We start from the raw sequence: 20,273 nt of genomic DNA on the forward strand, positions 1-20,273 counted from the left end.
CACTGTTCCGACTGGATTGATAATATGTCTATACTCAGTCACAATCTTAGTAGTACCTTCACACGCATCACCTTGAATAAATTACAAGTATTCAAAGCTAGACCCTCCGAACCCGGCCGAACGGAGGAACAGGCTGGGAACAACTAGGGAGATGTTCAGGATTGGAGACACAAATCAATGTTATATACGCCGACAGTCAGGAAACTGGCCATGTTTCTCCAGAGCTGTTCATGAGCATTGAAACACAGCTAAAGCTGCAATATTGCAATGTCCCGGTAATAAACCCTCACTTGAGGGGACTGTACGGGAGTGGTGCGAGTATGAAAGAATCCATCTCTTTAGCAAGCTGTGCGGTCTAAAGCGAACGCTCAACATAGAACCGGAAGTACGTGTGTGCACAATACCTTGGAAACAGTTTCCGCCCAACCGTCGATTTGCCATGCTTTCTCTCTTGTTTCTTTCCTAGCATCGAGGCTCCTGCAAGGGTCAAGAACCAGTAAGTGGCAGTTCTCAGATTTGGATCACGCCATACGGGTATTGCCATAGGTGATGCACTTGGTGAAGTCTTCCAATCTGCGAGAACCACGCGCCGACTGGCGATACAAATTTGCGACGGGCCTCTATCCCTCTACGCCTAACGGTGCGGCATCATTGATAACTTCAACAGCGGTCATCAACATTCGAGCACCTACCAAGCGTTTTCCCATTCCAGTAGCGTCCCCGGTTTCAGCTGATAACACCGGAGCTCGAAGATTCCGCCTTGAGCATGTGGCGGGGCGGTGGGTAAAAAAGCAAATTCTTGTGCAAGCTGTGTAGTGCGGGAATTTATGTGTGGGAGAAGCTTTCTGTAGGACTCCACGTGCTATTAAAACGATTGATATCAGCAACGCAGAAAGACGGAATATGTCGAGAAACTAACCTGCGAATTTCTAATGAGCTCCATTGTCTTATCGTAGCCTGCGTAATTCTCGTATTCCAGGATGTGAACTTGAGAAAGTACGTTATGAGTGGTTGCATTGGAATGAATAACCAAGACTACCAAAGACATCCTGGTCGCCGACAAGAGTCTCCCAGCTACCCGTGAGCTTGACATGCAGTCGTGGATCACTCTTGATACCGGCGTAATAGTTCTCTCTAAAAGAAAAACTTGTCAACACTTGCAACGAAAAGAGTGCAAATTACCCACGCGGCTTCCTTATACTTGTCGATGGAGTCCGGCTTCGCGCGATGCACTATGGGCAAGGTCAGGTCGACTGATGAAGAGTAGCTGGTTTGTGTATTCGACCTTCGAACCCATGCACGTATTTTCCTCTCGCAACGAGCCTCGAGTGCTGCAGAATCTCTATGTCACCAGCTTTCTTCGCCTCGGGTGATCCGTGAAGTAAGGACTGGCAACTTCGGTGAGGGGGACAGTGACGAAGAATTTTAGATATTACCCTGACTGATATACACCTCGATCCTTTCACGAAAAAGTTGGGCTTCAGTGGAGACTTTGCTACGTGTCCCAACATTGGTGCAGTCACAGAGACGAAACGTAGTGGCGCAGGAGCGGGCTTAGCCTCACCAGGGGGATCATTCCTTATTTGGGCGTTCAAGGTGATTAGTAATACATGGTACTATGATAGCTCTCTCAGCCAAATTTCGGAAATGGTCCATGCCACAGATGCGTCAGATTTTAGTAGAGCCTTGAAGTAACGAACATTTCCATCCACCACTCGGACACTGCACTCGACCAGGGCAAAATCTTCAGAGAACCGATTATACAATAAGGTAGTGGTCATTGATGTATTCCTACACATCAGTGGGTGGGGTGAAGAAAACTGAAGCAACAATCAGCCTAGGAATAATTGCTTAGTCAGTCGGCTTACCCAATCGCCTCCATCTACCGAGGATTGGAAGACAGATTTCCGGAGAATCTCTTCACTGCTAGGGGGAACGAGGAAGACAACCTCCAACTTGACATCCAAGGAACCCACAGGATAGAGGGAATCGAGCATGACGTACTCCCCCCGTCTTGCCACTGCAGATGATGAGAGCCTCAGGTTAAACTTAAGCATAAGTAAATCATAACCCACAAGACGTGCTGCGAAACGCTGTAGCAGGCATGCCGTCCACCGCTTTGGACAGGGAGTGACGAGTGTAGTTCAATACTGCCTTTTTGTCCATTGCACTGGCATATTGTCCCTCGCGAGCGATGAGATCAGTCGCAGCATGGCCACTGGGGACGTCATCGCCCAGCAAGCGGATGTTGGTTTCCAACAAACACGAGGAACCAAGACAGGGCGACCTGCTGATAAACCATTGCCCAATATCAGCGGCTGCCTTTACAAACGGAAACGCCTCCAATGCAGTCTCCTGATGGGAAATGTCATGGATCCCAGACACGAGTTGGTCAAGGTATGCGCAAGCATTCATCTTATATGTTTGGCAGTCAAAGTGAAACAGTGTAGACCAAGGGCTTACCCCACTCACAATATGTCGCAAATTGCGCTCATGGCCCTCCTGACCAATAGTGAATGGTTCACCTCCACCGAGTTCAACTCCGTGATCAAACCATATCTCTGGTATCTGGTTGCTGAGAATCGTGAAGTAGTTGTCTGCTAAACGAACCTCCTCAGGCGGCATATTGAGATGCCGAAGGAGGGAGACAAAATCAACTGCCTGCTTTCGAGACATGATGGCACCATGACCAAGCCATGCAAACCCCGAGTGAACACCTGAAGGAGTCAAGATTGTACGCAAGCGACTTGATAAGTGTTCATGCGCCGGAAGGAGGTGGATTGCAGTTTGCGGTGATTCTGCAATCCGATATCGAAGTGTCTGTATGATCTGAGGGAGAACAAGGTAGTCGTCATCCTGGAGTCCACTCAGTGAGCTATGAGGAAGACGCCACTAACTGACGCTGACCTGGAAGAAACAAAACTGTGTCTTAGCCTGAACACACGCCAGAAACCGCGCGTGAAAGTAGAGGTTGCGTTCAGAGTTGTAAAGTCTAAGCTTCGCCTTGGGGCACCCGCTGCTAGCAAACGTCTGCAGTATTCAGATGCTCAGGCCAGGCTCATCGAATACAATATACACCAACCTCATACGTCAGTTCCTTTGGACTATTATTCCAGATGAACGCTTCGGCGACAGTGTCGAGCAGCGATTCCTCGCAGAGCAAGGAGACAATGCGAACAACATTATCCAAGCGAGACCAGTTCAACACAATTGCAGTGACATCAGGACGTTGTCGAGGAGTAACTGTATTCTGCGAACGAGCACGACTGATATTCACATCAATACCATCCACGAAACTTGGAAGGAAGAATCCCGGGTGGAAGGTACCCTGCAAGGGCAGTTCCGCCGCGGCTAGCTCTTCGCAGGATAAGAAGATCGCAAATCGCACGGAAAGAAGCACCACAATAGCGGCGACCAGTACGGCCAGGGTCCTGCAGGGCCACTGCATACTATGGACTAGGGACAATGATGTAGCTTGCCTCTGCGTTTGAGCCCACGGTCTTTCGCGGGCAACACACTCATCAATTCTGAAACCCCGACCGGGCCTTGGTTTCATCCCATCTCGTATGATGTGTATTGGCTATAATTGGTACAGGGACTCTGATAATTGGACAAGTCCGTACAAAGCTGCTGCCTAATCCATCCTGCCTTTCAACGTACGTGTTACGACGCGATCTTTGGTACTATGATACAGTCAGTCTCACATAGCAGAAGTAGAGGGAATCTCACATGACATGTACAACCGCACCCCAGCCAGAGAACGCGTCCCTGTCAACACCGTTCAAGAGTGTTTGTGAAATAGTCTCAAAGAGATCTTCAGGTCCCAAGTCAGGTTCCCATAGTCCCTCTGCCAGACCATAAAGTTTGGAGCTCGCAGTTCCAGCAACTACGAAATCTTTGGCAAAATTGAGGCAGCCGATAAGGTCTGCTGCCGCAATAAATGGTTTGGAGCCCGATGAAGTATTCTCCAGCCCGGCTATAACAGGCTCGACGAAATACGGTCCGAAGCGGTGTTCGTAGAGGGTGGAGGAAACAAGGTGAGCAAAGGTCTGAGGTTCAATGTCCCTTTCCTCCTTGATCGTGTACATGTTGACACGATAGCGAAAGCGTTCTCGACTGCTACACGTTAAACAATGCCTTACAGGAGCGAACATCTCGACTCACAGAGTAGTCACGTCAGTACCCAGTCCAGCCAAGCCAACGTAGGTTCTATCAGTCACAGGGAAGATCTACCAAGTAGTTAGTGAACAGGAGGGTACGGAAAACAAGAGTGATATTCACTCTCTGGAAATTAGATGCGATACCCAGAGCCTGGTTTCCAAACCGCAAGTCTGAGGCAATCGCAACGCAATCCTTCCCGACCATGGCTATGACGGAGCCACCGTTGTATTCCATTATCGACTGTAGCAGCACTGTGTCAGGAGAGAAGGAAGCCTAGTTTAGGGACACACCATCTTGTATCAAAGGTCGAGCTGACGATGGTACGCGTTAACTGGTGGTATGAATGCATACCACCAGGCGACCACAGTTCTGACGCGTCCACTTCTGTCACGGATGCGTGACAGGTCACGTCACGGTCGATCTGATCGCCGATCGCCGTGGACAACTTCAGAAGAGTCCAGCATGCAGACATCACTCCGACTTCCATTCTTTGCACTGGGTCAGCGTAGCCTATTACGCTTTTACTCGCTGCGAGGAGCTACGGACTTGCAAGCCCGCGCTCGGGTACAGTGAAATCACCCACTCTTTCTTTGCTTCACTTTTCGACGTTCAAGCCAGGGCCGGATCATTCAAATAGACTCCCGGAATCCCCTTCCAGAGCTTGTCGACTCCTTCAAGAGGAAGCACGATTATCTACGCATATCCCTCACTGAACGGTGTAATCTAAGATGTGCGCTTGTGTTGTTGTATTCTTGACCTTCGCCCGCCAATGAGTTGATGATAGGCTTCTACTGCATGCCTAGCGAGGGCGTCCAACTCTCCCCAGCGGAACATATCCTCACAGACGACGAAATAATTCATTTGGCAACCTTGTTCGTCAGAAGTGGTATAACAAAAATACGCCTGACGGGGGGTGAACCGACAATCAGAAAAGGCTTGGGTACACTCATCAGTAATACACTTAACTTTACGGGGCCGCACTTGGCTGACGGTCGTCTCAGAGAGGCTCGACTCTTTGCGTTCGCTTGGTTTAACATCAATCGCGATGACAAGCAATGGACTTGCATTGCATCGTCAGCTGCCAAACCTTGTCGACTCGGGTTTAACTCATCTCAACCTGAGGTTTGCGTTTATTTAATCGACTTGGGAATACCCTGATGGTTATGGCTAAGGTAGCCTCGACACACTTGACCCTTTCAAATTCGAAATTATGACCCGGCGCCTAGGGCATGATGCAGTCCTAAAGTCGCTAGGCGTCGCTCTCTCTTGCCGAGGCCTACAATCAGTCAAGTTGAATGTCGTCGTCGTGAAAGGCCTCAATGATTCCGAGGTTCTTGATTTTGTCAACTTGACCAGGGACAGAGATCTTTGGGTGCGATTCATAGAGTTTATGCCTTTCTCAGGCAAGATTTGCTCTTCGGTGACCGGGTTTTCCCACTCACTCCCGACTGGTTTTAGGGAACAAGTGGGACAGGAATAAGGTGGTACCGTCAGCGGATCTCCTGGCCATGATCAGGAAGCAGCACCCAAGCATCGAACAAGTGCAGACAGTGCCGAGTGACACGGCTCGTTTATGGAAAGTCCCAGGTCACAAGGGCGGTATTGGTTTCATTAGCAGCATGTCCGATCACTTCTGTTCGTCTTGTAACCGGTTGCGCATCACCGCTGATGGCAAGATTAAAGTCGGTACACTTTCCGTTCTTGAACACGTACTCACAAGATGGCGCCGCAGGTTTGTTTATTCGACCCAAAGGAAATCAGCCTTCGTGACGAGATGCGACGCGGTGCGAACGATACCGAGCTACTAGAAGTCGTTAGATCCGCAGTTTGGGGCAAGAAGGAAAAGCACGCAGGCATGGATAATATTGACACTGTTTCGAACCGCCCTATGATTCTTATCGGAGGTTAGGCTCTTTGCTTTGCACGCGTAGCAACCTCTGCGGGATACGACCACAGTACCTTCCGTCCTTAACGTATCTTTCGCCGCTTGCCGCAGGACCCCGCAATTCTCAGCATTCGGTCCTGCATCTGGGAAGCACAACAGCTGTTATCCGGCCATCGAATTCTGTTGTTGCGACCCCTACTGGTCATCTTGCGCGTGGCTGCGACCAGCGTCGATGGAGTGCGCGATCCGCTACCGATGAGCCGCGACTAACGCACATAGATGTAACTGGTCAACCGTCGATGGTCGACGTAAGTTCCAAAGAGGCCACAAAACGCAGCGCTACTGCGATCGGCCACATTTACATCCCCAAGATCGCCTACGATCTCGTGTTGGGGATGGATTCTCCACTTGCCCATCGGCCACCGCCGTCGCATGAGAAAGCATGGGCGAAGTCCCTTAGTAAAGGACCCGTCCTGACAGTAGCGCAGCTTGCGGCTATCATGGGGTGCAAACGGACGCCGGAGCTGATTCCGCTCTGCCATCCCTTACCGCTATCTAATATCTCGGTGACTCTGACACCTGAGGCAACACCACAAGATGAGCAAATGCAACATTCCACACATAGGCTACCATGCCGAATCAAATGCACAGCGACGGTTACGTGTGAGGGTAAAACTGGTGTCGAAATGGAAGCCTTGACAGCTGTATCCATCGGACTTCTCACAGTTTGGGATATGCTGAAAGCTATAGCTGGGAAGGATATGGCCATAGGGAATATCATGGTATCACATAAGAGTGGCGGGAAAAGCGGCGACTTCGTCCGTGACGAGGGCAAGTAAGATAACTAGAGTTAGTCTAGCAAAGCGGTTTGTTCGAAGTCTGAGGCCGATTTCCGAACCATGACATTTGGGGGAACCACAGATTCCATAGCCGGCCGGGGCTTATCGATATTGTTGATGTGATTCCTGCGGCCGCAGCCTACATAGTCCGAAGTATGAACTCATCACAACTAGTGCAGTTTGGTGAAAATCTGGAAAGCCTTTGTAACACCAGACTGAGATTGGGTGACTTGCACTGCAAATAATGGGCATGTCGAAACGAATATAATGGTATCAGCGGGGGGTGCAGATGAAATTCTCAAGCTTCCAGGCAGGGAACAGGTAGTGTTGTTTCAGAACTCCTTCGGCTCGAGATCTTCGGGGGGGGTACATTTCCACTGTCATTCGGTGCATACTTTAGACCAAGACCCGACCAAAGGTTGACGATCGCAACTGCATGGTATAAGTATTTCGGATGAAGGAGCTTCTGAGTCGCCCGCAGCCGACAACGCACGTCCGTGCTCCCACATACCGGCGTTCGTGCTTTTATACTCACTGTAGAGAACTGAGCGTTTTCATCAGACGGTTCTAAACCGTCTGACTTTCGCCGTACATATTGCTTTGGTCAACAATCTTGGCACAAGACAGTACAGCCGTCATCTGTTTGGGACTGATTATTCGCCGAAGCTTCTCCGGACGCCATCTATCCACTGATACAAACCTACAGTCAATTCGACTCGGCCAAACACACCTAATGCCACGGACCTTGGATCGTAATGAACAGGCGAGTTAAGAGTATCAAGCGTCGTGTGACTGGACGAAAGACGAGAATTTAATGGGATCTAGCAAGTCACCTTCCACCAGACGGCTGATCTCTTCATCTGCCTGCAATTCGCTCCGAAACTTCAGCGCATAGACTGGGTACGTGGGCGGCTCACATCATTCAACCTGACGATCGTTGGGATGGCGGTGAGGCACCATGGGTCCTTGCGGAAGATATTGTCCTGGGACTTCCATCTGACCATGTTACGTGGAATTGAGTGCCATCATTCGGCTGAGCAGGATATATTGCTCTTACTCTGCTTTCTGGCCAACATATACGAGAACCGCGAATGGACTACTCTCTGGAGCAAAGGTTTCGTTGATCAAGTTCTCCACAGCTGCGCAGTCCTTGACCACAGCTGTTGGAGAAAACTTCACGAAAATGCAAAGAAAAAGAACACACGGGGCACCACAATTTACCGTCCACTCGAGATGAGAAGAAAACAAGGAAGCGGTTTTGACCAGTCGCGAGAGCTGCAAGTTCAGCCTCTTGAAGAGGCATCTTGATTCTTGATGATCTGAATAACGCCGAAGTACCAAGTGTGGTGCTGTCCAAGCGCAGTAAAAGCCGAGCTCCGAAGTCCTAACTTAACAGGCGCTACGGAAGTACTGCATGCCCACCGCATTCCGAACTGGGGACGCAACCCATACATATGTACATAGGATAAGATATACGGATGTCGATGACTCCGTAAGCATAAGCTGAGTGTGATCTAGTGTACGCAGTCAGATGGCAGAGAAACTGATTCAGGGTAGCCGGGGTCACGGAAAGAAGATCCAATCGCAGATATCCTAGAAACACGGAAGGCTCTAAGGAACTCAGAATATCATGCCTGCTCTGAAACAGAAGGTACGAAGGGTGGAGTAAATCTCGCAGCACGACGACCGAAATCACCGTGTACGTCCAGCAAAATCTTCAACGCATTCCGGGCGCGGATTCTTGATATATCATCTTGTCTGGATGTTAGCGCTGTTTGTACCTGAGGTGGTTTCTCCTCCCATGGATACTGAATAAAGCATAAGCCAGTCATGGTGGAAAATACAATTAGCAAAACTCACCGGCAGGAACTGCAAGAACGTAGAACATCAGCATCGCGGTAAATATACTACATGGACTGAAGCATACCTTGTGCAAGTATTCGTACGCAAGCAGAGTGAAACCAAACTGTGGACTACTCCTCACAACTCGTGCAGGTCCGCCTTTGAACAGTGCTTTGAAGCCTTCTTCACGATCTAAATTTGTGCAACAGCGTTAATCATTCAAGTCCAACGGAGCTTGTCACGAACAAATTTTCACAAATGCATCTGCAAGTCCCTTGTAATGAGATTGACCTTTGCGAGCTTCAACTTGAAGGCGAGTTTTTACAACGTCTGCAACAAATCAACACGAGCACAAGAGAATAACATACACCAAAATACAAACCAGCAGGTGTCGTGAGATAGGCTGCTGGCATTCCACTGTATATTGGGTCAACAAAATTGTGATGAGAGCGATGAGCAACGGAATGACACTCACGCGATCGCAGCCGAACCGAGAGTCTCTAGAAAGCTTAGCTGCTTTCCGTTGTACCCTTCGTGGAAGATGTCTTTCTTGAGATGCGAATATGTGGGGAAATATATAGCGGAGAACGGAATGTCACGAAGCAAGCAAGCACTAGCACCTCGGTACAGACCGAGGATACCCAGCTGCCGCACGATATGAACGGCACCCTTGGGAGCTGCACCTTCCACACGCGCGGTCTCGCCTTGCACTTGTAGGCGAATTTTCCTGAAGGCTCTCTGAATTGATTAGAACCATCGCAGATCAATGGGGCTTACACAATTTCCAAAGGATTTGTGAATACCTAAGAGATTGAGCACTTAAAACGCGTCGATGGATGGTAACGCTCACCACTTGGCAACCGCCCGCAGTACCCCCAGCGATGAGCTCCCATATCAACTTGATTCGACCAGTCTCGGGGTCCATCGCTCGCTGCCGTACGAAATCATTGACAGTAAGCTTAATGGCTTTTTCAGGTGCAACGCCCTAATGCTTCTTAGTTCGTCATCATTAGGAACTGAAAAACTGTTACCCACGATCAGCTGAGGGCCAAGGCCACGATAGAAACCGATAAAACCCTCGTTTCGGAAAATTTTACGCGCACAGTCAAAACTGTTCTTGTAAAGCATTTGGCCGACAACGGTACTACGCTGATTTTGCATCCTATTCCATGGAGAGAATTAGCATAGCAATAAATAATGAATTTCCATTGTATCGCACCGGGTCTAAAAGACAGGAATTCTTCTGTCATCTCGCAAGTATTCAGCACCTTAGCAAACGCACCTTAACTGTCGAGTGGCACGTCAGTACACTATATTAGAGATCATAATCGACGAGCACACACCCATATCTATCGGGTATACAATAGTTGCTCCAAATGCACCTGCGATACCTAAAAAGGCATTAGAAGATACTTTGTTAACAGGTCATCTTGCATACCTCCTTGAGCGAAGTTGTAGACCGACTGCAGGAATCCATTTAAGAAGGACATTTGGGCAGAAACAGATTTCACTTCAGTCTCTTCATGAGGAGCCTTCCAACGAGGGTCCAACAGCTGCGCAAAGTCTACCAAAGCCAGCCGCTTTTCAGCGCTGCCTCTCCCCGCAAAGTGGAAGATAATAGATGCCTCCATGGGTGTAAATAAAGAATAACGAGAGCTAATCGAAGCATGGTTCAGAAAATCAGATTGATCTATACGTCCGTCTTTGGATTTTGCGGTAGCTTCTCGAATGATACTACGGCAATGTCAATTTTGAGTTGGCAATATTACTGGTTACGCACCGTTCTACCATATCCATCTCTGAGGAGCACTCAGCGTCCATGTTGCATAAACTCAACCATCACGCACCTCGAACCACATTATGAAAGGCCACCACTTCCGAATAGGATATACGACCCCCAGGTGTAAGCGTGCACAAGGTCGGTAGGCGTTCCACAACAGCATCTGATAGTTTATGTCCAGCAATTTCCTAAGTGAGACGGGGTTACAATGGTCTAATGGGCTCTGCTGAGATACAAACATACTAGTATTATCTGTTTGAACTGGTCTGGCTTGATGAAGCCATCTTGATTCGCATCTAGGTACTGGAAAGCTTGTCGCACTCGTTCGCCTTGGAGACCCTTCATCAGTTGAGTGAATTCATTGTCTAAATAAGTGTTGGTTAGCTAGAGCGACCCCTCGGAACAGTATACCGACATCCAAGGACACGGGTTCCATTCTTCTTCCCAAGATATAACTTAACCCAATCACTGCCAGAAGTCAGTTGAGACTCGATGACGCGCAAAACATGCCAATCACCATTCGAAATCAAAAGGAATGGCGGAGGAGTTGACGTTGGCAGTAAATACATTTTTAAACTCGTCTAAAGAAATTGTCCCGGAGTTATCGCTTATTATATAAATAATCAGACACTGGGGCATTCCGGATAAAATGTTTCGGACTCACACGTCGAAGTATTGAAAGGCTATCCAGTAATCGGCATCGGGGCGCTTTAGCATCGTCTCGAAGACAGTGAAGTCGTCCCATGAAACTAGGCCACGCCTCGACGTGTCCGCGACACGGAAGAGAATGGCGAATTGGGCACGACCAATCTTAGACAAGTCCCCTCTTGGTGCAATGGCATTGACAAAATTTTCTGGGTCAAGGTATCTGACGTTTACCATTAGCGAAAATGTAATTGGCGCCCGGTAAATCCCTTGCTTACTTTTCCCCGTTAACCACCACCTTCGCATTAGCATCAAATACCCGCCTCCAACGCCTTAGTTCATTCTCTGGGGTGGACACGGCGTTCCGGACTGTTTTCAGCGCAGAACCCGTAAACGAGGAATTAGCTTGGGTATCGCAATGTACCGTCGGCAATAGAGGCAACATCATCCTAGCACTCCTCTAGATTTCCAGGTCTATCCGATTAGATGTGAGAGTATGGGTATCTCTATGAAGAATGCGCCCGGCGGGAGTAGGCTTGCGCCGAAGCCAGTCTATGTAAACTGCAGAGGATGTCGAAAGAGAGGTCAACAAGTTTTTAGCCAAGCACCCGAGGCAACCGGTGCGGGGATACTCGTTGATTATCTAAGCTGTGTACAGCCGCAACACGGCATTACCGCGCAAAAGCCACAGAGCGCGGCAACCTAAAGCTAATGCAGTACATGTCCTTGTTCGGAGCAACTGATCGCACCAAGTGCAAGTCCACATCTTCCTCAATTTTGTGCCCAATCTTTGCCTCCACTCTCTAGTGAAAGCAACCTTCGTTCAGATTCGATCTTGTGAGGCTAATATCGGCTCACCAGCCTTATATCCGCTTCCGCTTTGACCGGTTCCAGCTCCCGTGTGAAACAATAGCAGTGGATCATTGGCATAGCATCGTATAGCCTGCCTGGTCCTTCTCCAGTCCCGTCTCGTGAGACCATTATACCCCGAAAAGCATCCAAGAAATCTAAGGCGGAATCGGGTAAATTCATAACAAAGCGCGTAATGACCTTCCTTGGGGGCAGAGTAGGAGCTAGAGGATGTGTTAAATCCCTGGCGACTTTGAAGCGGTGCTTGTTGATCACGACGTGACTGTTTTTCCTTGAGCCGGCTGAGCTTTGGTCCAGAATATGGAGGAAACGGGTTCTCCATGACGTTGAAGACCGCATTTCGGATGAAGTCACGACCGTCTTCACAACTAGCACGGACCAAGTCGACCACCTTGCGGACAAGTTAGCGCCGATGATAAAACCCCATAATTATCACCTACGTTATTTTTAACAATGTTCGTCGATAAAAAATACGCACTGTCCGGGTTCAAATCGTTCGCCAGCACAGCACATCCCTTCTTGGCGGCCGGTATTGCGAAAGGTCCAACGCCTGCAAAAACATCCGCAACAACGTCTTCTGGCTTGAAAAGTTGGACAAGACGATCGTGTTCCGTGTGTAACCGGGAATTCCAGTAAACTTTGGAAAAATCAAAGGTAAAGCGACAATTGGATTCGTGCTACAAGACGGGTGTCAATGATGCATCATCGCCTGTCAAGATGAAGGGAACAAACATGCTCTACGATAAAATTAGGCTCGCCAGCGAGTAGTTCCATCTTGAAGAATCGAAATTTAGTGTCAATGCTATCGATCTTATTTACGACGGTCTTGATGGCTGGATTTTTCTGCGGAACGCTGAATAGTGGTCAGGGTCAAGTGCGGCTACAGACTCACGTCCAAAATGACTTTGCCTATTATCTTCTTGTACGGTAAGTACTCTTTGTTAAGATTCAAGTGCGCTGGTTCGGGAACATCAGCGGAAATGAAGGTGCGCCCTCCTTGAAGCTCACCGATGTGTCCGGTTATAGAGAAACCTGTCGGAGAGCCGTCGAGCAGCTCCTCAGGGAGTACAGCTTGCAAGATGTCGTCTACATGGTATTAAGTGCTGTCCCGATGGTAAGATGACACGGATCCTGGTACCTGCTGTCCAATAGTCGTAGTTCAAGTGGATCGTGTGGTCGACGAGTTCAGCCGAGTGCTCCGTCAGAAATATACGTGCTTCCGACGACAGGGCGGCTGGTTCGTAACGACCATTGACAGGGACGATCGTAGCATCACGAAAGGCTCACTTACCTTCCGTCGCGACCTTGAATAACAGCAAGCGTCGGCCCTGCATGTCGGATGGATCCCACACGACGCTACGGATCTTGGGTACATCCACGATGTACCTATCCTATGTAAGGAGTCTGTCGACCAGGAAGATACAGGCTCACCTTCGCAATACATCTGATTTCAAAAATGTAGTGGTCTTCTGAGCTGGGATACGGGCTGCAAGGACCATGATTGATTTCTGGAAAACTGATCTGTCCAAGTCGTCCTTCATCCACCGATGTATAGGGGGCGACATGTCCATTGCAAGTTGCTGCATATTTTGTCGTCCGAACGAGCTCGTGCTGTGGAGGATGGTCGATGAGATGCGATGCATATGTGGTCTGTCGCGAGTTCAACCCCTTTCTGCACAGTGCGACGATGTCTTCGCCGTGGCAACTACCCATGCCATCGCCATGCGTCTTGCAGCATGTTGTCGATGTCCATTGTCACCCGACAGACTCACCCGTAACGCCAGCAGCTATGGACCAACTACCAATAACAATTTGCGCCATGTCTTCTCGCCCTTCCGACCAGTCCCTCGTGCGAGATCTGGCGTTGAGATATCCTGAAAAAGTCGTCCCGTGTTTCGGTTAGCATCATGTCATGCTCATCTGCTCGCTTTCTCTACCAAGTAGGTTGACGATCAATCAATCCTTCGTTGACCACGATACTAGGATGTCACCCGTGGTTTTCTCATTGGATCTCCCTGAAACCACGTGTTTCGCGGGAGGAACACTACCGCCGACTTTTCTCTCCTTCCAATGAACGAGAAGACACGTTTAGAACGATGCTGTCTTGTTTACCCGATCCCGTGCTGTTGGAGGACGTGCTCCTTACGCTTCGCCAGAACTTCGAAGCGTTTCCAAGGGCGATGTTAGGAGAAGTTGGTATCGATCGGGCTGCTCGCATCCCAGTGGATCATTCTGCTAGCATTGTGGAACTAACGCCTTTCACGGTCCCCCTTGAACATCAGCTCGCCATTCTGGAGGCACAGATGGACGTGGCAGTAGAACTCGGTCGCAATATAAGCCTTCACAGTGTAAAGTCCCATCAAGCTACCTTGGACCTTTTGAATCGAATGCACGACAAATACAAGGCCAGTTGGTTGCATATAAATATCGACTTCCATAGCTGCGGCGTTAGCGTAGAGACTTGGAAAGCTATAGAGGCGAGTTTCCCATCACGAGTTATCTCGCACTACTTTCTGATGATGTGCAGAAACGCCATCGCAATGTTTTCATGTCGTTGTCCACCGCTATAAACGGTCGTTCGCCAAACCACAGGGCACTCATAGCGGCTTGTTCTCCTCACCGCATCCTGGTCGAGTCGGACTATCACGCTATCGAAGGGTGCACCAGACGCACTTGGGACATGGTGCTTACTGTTGCTGAAGTTAAGGGGTGGTCTGTGGAGATGACCTGGATCGACGATGACATTAGAGAAGAAGAGTGGGGTGTGGTCCGACATCTGGAGAACAATTGGCACGAGTTTCGCCTTCGAAATCACGCTGCTCCGCAGTCAGCAAGATGAAGTCCGGTACATTAAGACGCAGGGCCATCAATTAGACACGGGTATTTGCATGTAAAACAGCGACTAGCGAGTGATATAACTGAGAAGCAATATCAAGCACACGGCGATGACAGTCCCAAGTACAACAGAATCTCGCCTCCTCCGACTCTTTATCATCGACAGAAGATTGTTTATACCAGGCATTGTTTCTACGGTACACGTCAATCATGTACTCATGCCACGAATACGCTCCGGCTTACCGACGACAGCGGCCATTCGATTGCCGACCGAAGATAAAGTGGTTCGTTGACGGCCGAACTCGGCCCGTGTCTCATATGCTTGTCTGATGACCCGACACTTAAGTTTCTGGGATAAGGAAACAGTCGGTGTCAAAGGATACTCACTCCAGGATATCGTCCGTCATTCGATGGGAGCTGTCGATGCGCCCCCGTTCCGCTAGTAGGGCGTCAGCAGTGGACGACTTGTAAGCGCTACAAAGGCTGTGAGCTTTACCGCCAAAACGATGAAGTTCGCGTACTCTATATCATTGCGTACACCCGCCAGGAGATCTGCTTGTTCCAGAGCCTGTTTCACGTTACCCTAGACGCAAGAGAATCAGCATACATCAAGAATAACCGAGGGACCACGCACCTTTGTCCGATGGAACTCCCGTAGGTAATCCTGGTATACTTCCCGATGTCGTTGGATAGCACGGGACATGGATTGAGATGGCGGTGATGTCCTTGGATTGTTGGAGAGTGCAAGCAGAGCATCATTCGTCTCCTTAAGCTGTATCATGTATCAGCCAGATACACCTATTGGATGAGTATTTGCATCATTCACCTTTTCCAAGAGATCCTCGACTTCACCCTCGACGTCACGCCACCTTTCCCGTGAACACCCAGCTTCTACATCTTCTGAATTCCGAGCAATAGCAGATGCCATACGTGAATACGCGGTCAGCTTGGTGTCAAACAGGGACTCGAGGGTCCTGCTTTGTCGGTGTAGAGTATCATACGTCGCCATGATAATGAAACGTGTCCTTGACCTGCAATTAATGGACGTTGCGTTTGACTGACCAGAGCCAACGTTGGACTGCGCTCAGGAGCTCAGGCCACAGGCGCGGCAGATGCCGGGTACCATGATGTAAGCACACGAGTTACATAAAATCATGCAAGTGATGGTCGAGTGCTGCTAACTTCGTGCTACGCTCGCCATGTTGGAAATATCCTTAATAGTTCCAACTCTAGATGTGACTAGACTTACACGTGTATCAACACGTTGTATGTCACATGACTATGATTGGTGATCAGCTCCACAATGATGCAATACTATACGTCATATTCCATGACCTTCTATGCTGTTCTTTACTATACATAGTTAGCTCTTTCCATATATGCTACTGGTCTGTGCGTAAAGCTACATGTATATAAACTCAGTCTTTTTGACCAGAGTCCCTATCGCAATTCCACATTGCTTTCTTCTGTCTAAATGACAACTACTGAGCCCCAAGCTTATTACTCAAATCTACTACTGTTCTAACAAAGGCAAGTGTTCTTGCTTATTGCTCTTCATTTCTCCCATTCCTCTGTGCAATAGGTTATGAGCCCCGCCTTCTAGGCTGGTGTGCTATTTACACATTTGCATTGAGTGATCACTGCCGATGGGCAAATCATGATGGATGTCATAGGCCTAAATGCACTAGGAATGGTAGTAGTTGTTTTCGCCATGTCACTGGCCGCTGGGTTAAACCAGGCAGTTTTATTACTTCATTATGGTGGTTATGATCCAATTTACCTGTGGGAGCTGTTTGTATGCTCTACCACGTTTTGGCTTTCTTTTCTAGGTCTCTCCGCTTGGTGGTGAAGGCAACAGATGTTGCTACAAGAGCAAATTCTTCACAGAGCAGCTGCTACAGCATCTCATTCTTCATCCGCCAACTCCTCCACTGCATTATTTACATTTCCATCTTCCTGATGTCGACTTCGACACTGACCTAGATCCTGTTCCACCCTATGATGCTATTGAGGCACTAGATGCACCTCCTGTTAGGCGTGCACCAACTCCTCTTCCTGAGGAAGTGCAAGCCATGAACGAGTTGCTCAATCCTGAGCTTGATCTTGCTGTCATCCTTGATGACAATGCTGAGTTTGATTTACTCTAATTTGTTCGTGGTTTTTTACAATCATTACGGGAACTAATCTATGGTCATTACAAAGATGTCTTTGGTCATTGCCAAGAAAACTGAACTTCATATTGCTGAACAGTGAGACGGGATGTATGATGATGGAAAGTGGCGAAAGTATGTGGTTAAAGAGATCATAGAGTATACTGAGATGTTGTATGTACAGGACTGTTTGTCTTGGAGAGAGGCCATTCCCTTGTCAGTCGCATACTTCAAGAAGCCAAACGTGGCTACATACCTTGTTCCACTGCAAACCGTGGAAACAGTGTGGCAAACTATGCCCCACTTTCCCAGGTTCAAATCACTTTTCTTCTACCCTGGCCTTCATATAGCATGTTTCATGGATATCTAACCGACTTCTTCCCGAAACTCACTCATATGTCGACTCCGCATGCCATCGCCAATTTTAACAGTTGTGATCTTCCTTCAGCTTACTATGAAGATCCTGCCCTTGACACTGTTCTAGCGTTTTCAGTCACCCACAATACGTTCGTATATATCTACTACAACGTCCACCCACTCTACGACCCATGCTTCAATGGCATCATCCCTCCTCTCCACCTTTGGAACCAGCATCTTGAGTTCCATTTCAGAGGAGTTTGGGTTGATGGAAGCACTGATGTCTGGTGCATCCCCAGGTGGTTCTGAGAATGGTGATGCAGAGGAGACTGCTTTGAGAGCGGTCTGTTTATGTTTATATGACGGTTCTGGGATGAAGCAGATATGGGAGATTGCCTGCAATATACACCTACTAACTGGCATCTTTCATGGGGTACAGACCCCACTAATGCTAACTTCACTTACTGGCCCAGCACAGCAGAGATTATTGCTGATCTCGAACGTGTCATGGAGAAAGGTACTTTTGATTATCTCGCAGAACCCTGACCTCGAGGAATATGCACTATGGCTCTTAGCAGAGCTCGTGAAGCTCAAGCCATACGTCAGAAGCTATCCTCTTCCAAGTACTCTGGATGTACTGTATGTATCCGGTGGGTGATACGACATGGGAACTGATAGTTGTATTATTGACGAGTCTTACAATTGTCTTGAAGTTTTTGTAAAAGATCTTCATTTTTGCCATTCTTATGCTTTTAATGTACCATATTCATGCACTGATCCATATCTTGGATTTCATTCAGATGGAATACCATTGCATGATTGCAACTGGAGCTTCTTAAGCTACCACTACTTCCCTCCGCTAGACTTTGAAAGTCTAGAGCGCAACAACTCTCGCATCTCTTCTAGGAGATTCACTGAGAGAGGCACAAAGCATGAAAAGGTCTGGCGAAATCCTCGTCCTCATATTCCCAAACTTCACAAGCGCCATCCATCTCAAGCTGCTAGAGCATCAGCTTGCAGACCAAAATGAATCAGATTTCATCAATTAAATCCTCCATCCATTAAAATTCATCTGACTCACTCGTTCTTATTCGAACACCTTCTAATGGACTTTTAAAGATGTCCAAAGGTCTTTCGAAACAAATCCCAAAACTTAACAGATTGAACTATGCCTCTTGGTTGGTTCTAATGAAGGCTTACATGCAAACACTCGGTATTATGGGAATCGTTGGCGGTACCACTCCTCGTCCTGGAGCTGGTGCTAATCAAGCTGAACTTGATGCATGGGATACCTCTGATGCTCGTGCTCAGGGGATTTTAACTCATTATTGCAATCCAATGATTGCAATGTCCATTGACAGGTTAGCCACCTCAAATGAAAAGTGGCTTGCTCTCAATATGAGTTATGGCACTCCATCTGCAATGACTACTTTCATGGAGTTTCAACACCTCATTCATATTCAAATAAAACCAAAGGATGATATTATGGTCAAGATCTCAGAGATTACAATGCTCCTTATGGCCATTGCAGCTCAGGGTATAACCCTAAATGATAAAATGAAAGCTCTCATCCTGGTTCATGCTATGTCCCAAGCTTGGGAACAAGCACCTGTCAATATCTTATCATCTATCCCTGCCAACCAACTCTCTCCTGATACTGTTATACCTCACATGAAAGAGGTCTGGGCCCACAAATCAGGCAAATCTATACTTCCCCAAACCAAAAAGGCTGGGTCTTCTTCTCAGACTCAGATTAAACAAGAATCAAATTCACTTCTGGCATGCATGAATAAACCTCCTCTTTGCAATATCTGCAGAGGAGGACATAATACTCAAGATCATATCAGTGGATCAGGCTCTGGATCATTCCGAGGCTGTGGTGGCTGAGGAAGAGGTCATGGAGGTCACGGATGTGGACGAGGAGGCTATACTCCTTACCCACATAATCAACAGCAATCTGGTTCAGGTGGTTGTGGCCATGGACAGAACTGTCGATGTGGCAAAGGCAAAGCCCGAGCCAATAATCTTGAAGTAGAGGGTGCAGAAGCAGTTAACTCTGCTTATATCGAAGAGTTCCTTGAGGACTCTTATGATCCAAACACTCACTCTTATGCTGGATAGTTTGGTGATCACTATGATCAACCTCTCGTTGAGAATTATGAAAATGCTGCTGCTGATTTTGATATAACCGCTCTTGATATTCCCATTCGGGAAGATACTCCAGAATATTCTCTCCCGGAAGCTACTCCGGTTGAAAGAGTTTATTCAAATGACCTTAATACTTATCTCGGATCTCATGTTATCACAGAGACCAAAAACTATGATCCAGATCTTTCACGTCAAGATCTTACTATGGCTATGGAAACAGTTGGAAAAAATTCCAATTATCCAGTTGATGCTACCACTGGCAATCTTGCTCCTTGGTATCTGGAGGAAATTGCTAATTTCCAACTGGATCAAGTTGAGTTAGTCAAGATTCATGTCAAAATTCCTAAATCTAATACACCATGTCAATGTTCTATTTGTCACCGAGCAGCCCTCTCTTGCAAGCTGCTGGACTCGTCCCTTCGGGAACAGTCTCAATGGAAGAACTTGGACTCTTATCAGAGGACGATTTCCCTTCCCCCTGTTGAGCAGGATGGGACATGTATGAGTGGTTCCTGTGAACCCTCAGTACGAGTGGGAACTTCCATTTTGGTTGGTGAGAACATGGTGGAGGATAGGAATGTTAAGGATAATGGCAGTTCAGCTTCGCCGAAACGGATTGTTGATCAGTCTGCCTCTCGATTTCGAGGACATGATTGTGATGACAGAGGATCTCTCTGAAAATCCGTACTTATAAAGAATCAGAAAAAGAAAAACTGCCAGACTATGTCCTTATCTCAATTTCACAAATCTGTGCCAGAAAA

At 48.0% G+C, this 20,273-nt stretch overlaps 9 protein-coding genes across 9 annotated transcripts; 2 read left to right on the plus strand and 7 right to left on the minus strand.

The window, feature by feature from the left end:
* Positions 1-9: 9 nt before the first annotated feature.
* Positions 10-1,597, minus strand: F5J12DRAFT_817823 (NIPSNAP-domain-containing protein). The gene is made up of 9 exons (XM_051745153.1): positions 1,437-1,597; positions 1,286-1,388; positions 1,187-1,232; positions 1,040-1,134; positions 920-987; positions 693-862; positions 533-634; positions 405-477; positions 10-355 (listed from the first exon to the last, which is right to left on the minus strand). Exons 1-9 carry the CDS (start codon positions 1,509-1,511, stop codon positions 287-289), a joined length of 801 nt encoding a protein of 266 aa, XP_051601589.1. The 5' UTR covers positions 1,512-1,597; the 3' UTR covers positions 10-286.
* F5J12DRAFT_817833 (uncharacterized protein) lies at positions 1,598-3,555 on the minus strand. Its single transcript, XM_051745154.1, has 6 exons — positions 3,083-3,555; positions 2,908-3,030; positions 2,473-2,856; positions 2,076-2,415; positions 1,869-2,020; positions 1,598-1,820 (listed from the first exon to the last, which is right to left on the minus strand). Exons 1-6 carry the CDS (start codon positions 3,446-3,448, stop codon positions 1,617-1,619), a joined length of 1,569 nt encoding a protein of 522 aa, XP_051601590.1. The 5' UTR covers positions 3,449-3,555; the 3' UTR covers positions 1,598-1,616.
* On the minus strand, positions 3,542-4,506 carry F5J12DRAFT_817838 (20S proteasome subunit beta 3). The gene is made up of 5 exons (XM_051745155.1): positions 4,452-4,506; positions 4,282-4,401; positions 4,165-4,229; positions 3,730-4,116; positions 3,542-3,683 (listed from the first exon to the last, which is right to left on the minus strand). Exons 1-5 carry the CDS (start codon positions 4,452-4,454, stop codon positions 3,635-3,637), a joined length of 624 nt encoding a protein of 207 aa, XP_051601591.1. The 5' UTR covers positions 4,455-4,506; the 3' UTR covers positions 3,542-3,634.
* A 113-nt stretch (positions 4,507-4,619) lies between these two features.
* Positions 4,620-7,050, plus strand: F5J12DRAFT_817843 (uncharacterized protein). The gene is made up of 8 exons (XM_051745156.1): positions 4,620-4,725; positions 4,780-4,891; positions 4,946-5,113; positions 5,163-5,283; positions 5,338-5,564; positions 5,620-5,843; positions 5,894-6,014; positions 6,071-7,050. Exons 1-8 carry the CDS (start codon positions 4,624-4,626, stop codon positions 6,883-6,885), a joined length of 1,890 nt encoding a protein of 629 aa, XP_051601592.1. The 5' UTR covers positions 4,620-4,623; the 3' UTR covers positions 6,886-7,050.
* Positions 7,051-7,769: 719 nt separating this feature from the next.
* On the minus strand, positions 7,770-8,188 carry F5J12DRAFT_718288 (uncharacterized protein; the record flags this gene model as incomplete). Its single annotated transcript, XM_051741105.1, has 3 exons — positions 7,770-7,881; positions 7,943-8,034; positions 8,090-8,188. The coding sequence occupies 3 exons, from the start codon at positions 8,186-8,188 to the stop codon at positions 7,770-7,772; spliced, it is 303 nt and encodes a 100-aa protein (XP_051601593.1).
* Positions 8,189-8,513: 325 nt separating this feature from the next.
* F5J12DRAFT_970855 (mitochondrial carrier domain-containing protein) lies at positions 8,514-11,600 on the minus strand (the record flags this gene model as incomplete). Its single annotated transcript, XM_051750086.1, has 17 exons — positions 8,514-8,693; positions 8,813-8,919; positions 8,974-9,057; positions 9,110-9,144; positions 9,203-9,454; positions 9,505-9,530; positions 9,578-9,712; positions 9,763-9,889; positions 10,067-10,118; positions 10,166-10,461; positions 10,508-10,526; positions 10,575-10,695; positions 10,751-10,872; positions 10,923-10,975; positions 11,025-11,114; positions 11,172-11,375; positions 11,431-11,600. 17 exons carry the CDS (start codon positions 11,598-11,600, stop codon positions 8,514-8,516), a joined length of 2,073 nt encoding a protein of 690 aa, XP_051601594.1.
* Positions 11,601-11,823: 223 nt separating this feature from the next.
* On the minus strand, positions 11,824-13,608 carry F5J12DRAFT_904606 (Met-10+ like-protein-domain-containing protein; the record flags this gene model as incomplete). Its single annotated transcript, XM_051748548.1, has 10 exons — positions 11,824-11,955; positions 12,011-12,225; positions 12,254-12,413; positions 12,463-12,699; positions 12,755-12,865; positions 12,915-12,979; positions 13,031-13,108; positions 13,161-13,256; positions 13,314-13,408; positions 13,454-13,608. The coding sequence occupies 10 exons, from the start codon at positions 13,606-13,608 to the stop codon at positions 11,824-11,826; spliced, it is 1,344 nt and encodes a 447-aa protein (XP_051601595.1).
* Positions 13,609-13,709: 101 nt separating this feature from the next.
* On the plus strand, positions 13,710-14,861 carry F5J12DRAFT_904607 (uncharacterized protein; the record flags this gene model as incomplete). Its single annotated transcript, XM_051748549.1, has 3 exons — positions 13,710-13,920; positions 14,006-14,475; positions 14,550-14,861. The coding sequence occupies 3 exons, from the start codon at positions 13,710-13,712 to the stop codon at positions 14,859-14,861; spliced, it is 993 nt and encodes a 330-aa protein (XP_051601596.1).
* Positions 14,850-16,034, minus strand: F5J12DRAFT_817885 (V-snare-domain-containing protein). The gene is made up of 6 exons (XM_051745157.1): positions 15,684-16,034; positions 15,492-15,629; positions 15,379-15,440; positions 15,245-15,331; positions 15,101-15,183; positions 14,850-15,049 (listed from the first exon to the last, which is right to left on the minus strand). Exons 1-6 carry the CDS (start codon positions 15,864-15,866, stop codon positions 14,925-14,927), a joined length of 678 nt encoding a protein of 225 aa, XP_051601597.1. The 5' UTR covers positions 15,867-16,034; the 3' UTR covers positions 14,850-14,924.
* Between the last annotated feature and the right edge of the window lie 4,239 nt (positions 16,035-20,273).

The sequence above is a fragment of the Pisolithus orientalis genome, assembly GCF_024613125.1.
Source record: "Pisolithus orientalis strain OTSU chromosome Unknown F5J12scaffold_8, whole genome shotgun sequence".
In the NCBI taxonomy this organism is placed as follows: domain Eukaryota; kingdom Fungi; phylum Basidiomycota; class Agaricomycetes; order Boletales; family Pisolithaceae; genus Pisolithus; species Pisolithus orientalis.